The following is a 2,500-nucleotide window of genomic DNA, read 5'->3' on the forward strand; positions in this document are numbered from 1 at the left end:
TGATTACATTAGTATGCAGTGAAAAGGTATAGTATACTAAGATATGAAGTAAAATACTAACTTGTAAAACAACTATAAAAATCTGAAACCAGTTTCATTTGCAAAATATTTTCATACAAACTAAACTTGAATCATCCTCTTGAACAGGTGAATGCCACGAACTGATGCACGATGTGATGCACAAGGAAAACATGATGGAAATCATAGGAACCTGTATGGAGGAAAATGGAATCGTCCCTGACCTGGGAGGTGAGTAATTGGCGAATGACATTTGACATATTAGGGATATTGTTACCTATGCCACTGGAATCACGCAATATCCACATTATCGTTTTGTGGAGAGTGCTTAAGCATAAAGATTATAATTATTTACATTATTATCATTCACACAATACTAATAACATCAAAATAAAAAAGTGGCATATTTCCGAAAATTAAGAAAAGGGAAAACAAGTGAGAAGTAGAACTAGGTGACCCGTCATCTATGTGTAAACTATTGATGAACTGTGCATATAAGGTTGAGAGATTCCGCATATCTGCTGAACATTGAATGAAATTAATCAATGTAAAAATGAAATACCCAAAGAGCGCAGACCTGGTCGAGGTGGCCGCAGAGGCAGCAGAGGAGGCCGCAGAGGAAAGAGAAGTCCTCGTTTCATGCGCTTCATTTCAACTCTTCCTGAAGAAAATCAAACAGCCCTGGCCGAGTGCATCTTCGAAAAGGAAGGTCTTCTCACAGTGAGTTGGCGTCGCTCTTTATGCATATAAACTTCACACCAATGTAAGTCTTTATCAGCTAACTGGAAGTAACAAACTTTTCATATATATATATATATATATATATATATATATATATATATATATATATATATATATATATATATATATATATATATACTTTACCATCTCCATATAAACAGATTGAATGCAATATTAATAGATTCATCTATGTCATCACAATTTGAATTCATGCCAGTATTTCATCATACAATCTTATATACAAAAAGGACGATGGTTTGTTCGATGCGACGACGTTCAAAGACGACTTGATCGCCAAGTTGGAAGCAGCAGACCAAACTACAGAAGCAGAAGCTATGCTGGCTGCCATTGAGGACGGAGACTGTGTGCTCGAAGAGGGCGAACCTAGCGTAAGGCTTCCAAACTCGCCTCAAAGATATAACCAACTGCCAACAATGATCTTCGACCTTTTCCATAAAAAAAAAAAAATCTTGTAATTGTATGAGATTACCTTAATGTCGACGTTTTTATTCTAGTATTTTAAACCCCGCAATTGTTTGTATTAATGGTTACGTTCTATTTATCCGCAGTTGATGGTGCTCTTCGATTTCATAGGATGCCTCAAAGATGAGTGTGAAGACGCAACCGATCCTGAAGCTGAAGAAGTATAACAAAGGACACGGAAAATGAAAGCAACACACCGGAAATCCTATCGACTTGTTATCCAATCCTTTTTTTCGCTCCTCTCAAATTGATATTTGAATTTGGAAATGCCGATTCGATTCAGAAAGTTTCGAATCCAAACCCCAATCTCAAATCCACCTTTATTTTCAACATCTGTTCCTAATAAATCCTCAGCAATCAGTTGATTATCTCTAACCTGATTTTTGTAATGAAAAATGTAAAATGGGTGTACTATGACGATGAAATATATTCAGGAAACCACCTGTTGCTGACAGATTTTACAGATCTGACAGTCATGGCAGAAATGGTCGCCGTTTAAATCAATCATTCTCCTGATAGACATGAATAAAGAGACATTGTTTAAATCGGTGTCTCTAAATTTTCCTTAATAACAATCCTAGACTAAGCGACTGAGGTACGACTCCGTCCTCATTTCACCCTAAGCCTCATAATATTTTTGTCCTGCCCAAAGAATACGTCTTTAAACCAAAGAATGCCAGTGGGAAGTTAGAATGACTGAACGATGAAAGAGTCTTTTGAGGGCGTGGCTTAATGCAAGACAGATTGAACCGTATTCATGTTGACAAATGTGGAAAGGTATAAATGAGAACGAATATCTTCACAATACAAGAACGTATTTCTGACGAAGATATAATCGAAACCGGTAAAAATACATCTCTTGTATTGTGAAGATACTCGTTCTCATTCATACCTTCCCACAAGACAGGTTATAGTAGTTATGAGGATGAACATCAACACAAAAAGGGAAAAAGTTTAACTTCTAATTTTTTGACACCAGCAGGCACATTTCTATGTATAATGTAACCTCTGCTTTCATATATCATGAATGTATTATCAACATATGAATGCATTATACATTTATATAATCTGAAGATAAACCAGTAATGTGCAGAAGTGGTAATTTTGATAAAATTCTATTTCATTAAATTTCTTTTTCTACATCCACCAACGGAGAATTATATTTTAGGCAATATTTACTGGTTTCTTTGTTAGTTTCTCAAAAATAGTTTGACCGATTATAATAAAAAATAGGGGTCGTCCGCTCTTGATCCAAGGT

The 2,500-nt window shown here is 35.5% G+C and overlaps 1 protein-coding gene across 1 annotated transcript in view; it reads left to right on the plus strand.

The window, feature by feature from the left end:
* Positions 1-1,602, plus strand: part of LOC113814725 (uncharacterized) — a 3,386-nt gene extending 1,784 nt beyond the window's left edge. The window contains exons 3-6 of the mRNA XM_070127185.1: positions 148-249; positions 587-738; positions 1,008-1,148; positions 1,329-1,602. Coding sequence (XP_069983286.1) covers positions 148-249; positions 587-738; positions 1,008-1,148; positions 1,329-1,409 — 476 coding nt within the window. The 3' untranslated portion in view covers positions 1,410-1,602. The remainder of the gene's footprint in view (positions 1-147; positions 250-586; positions 739-1,007; positions 1,149-1,328) is intronic.
* Positions 1,603-2,500: the final 898 nt, after the last annotated feature.

Source organism: Penaeus vannamei, chromosome 2, assembly GCF_042767895.1.
Source record: "Penaeus vannamei isolate JL-2024 chromosome 2, ASM4276789v1, whole genome shotgun sequence".
Lineage (NCBI taxonomy): Eukaryota > Metazoa > Arthropoda > Malacostraca > Decapoda > Penaeidae > Penaeus > Penaeus vannamei.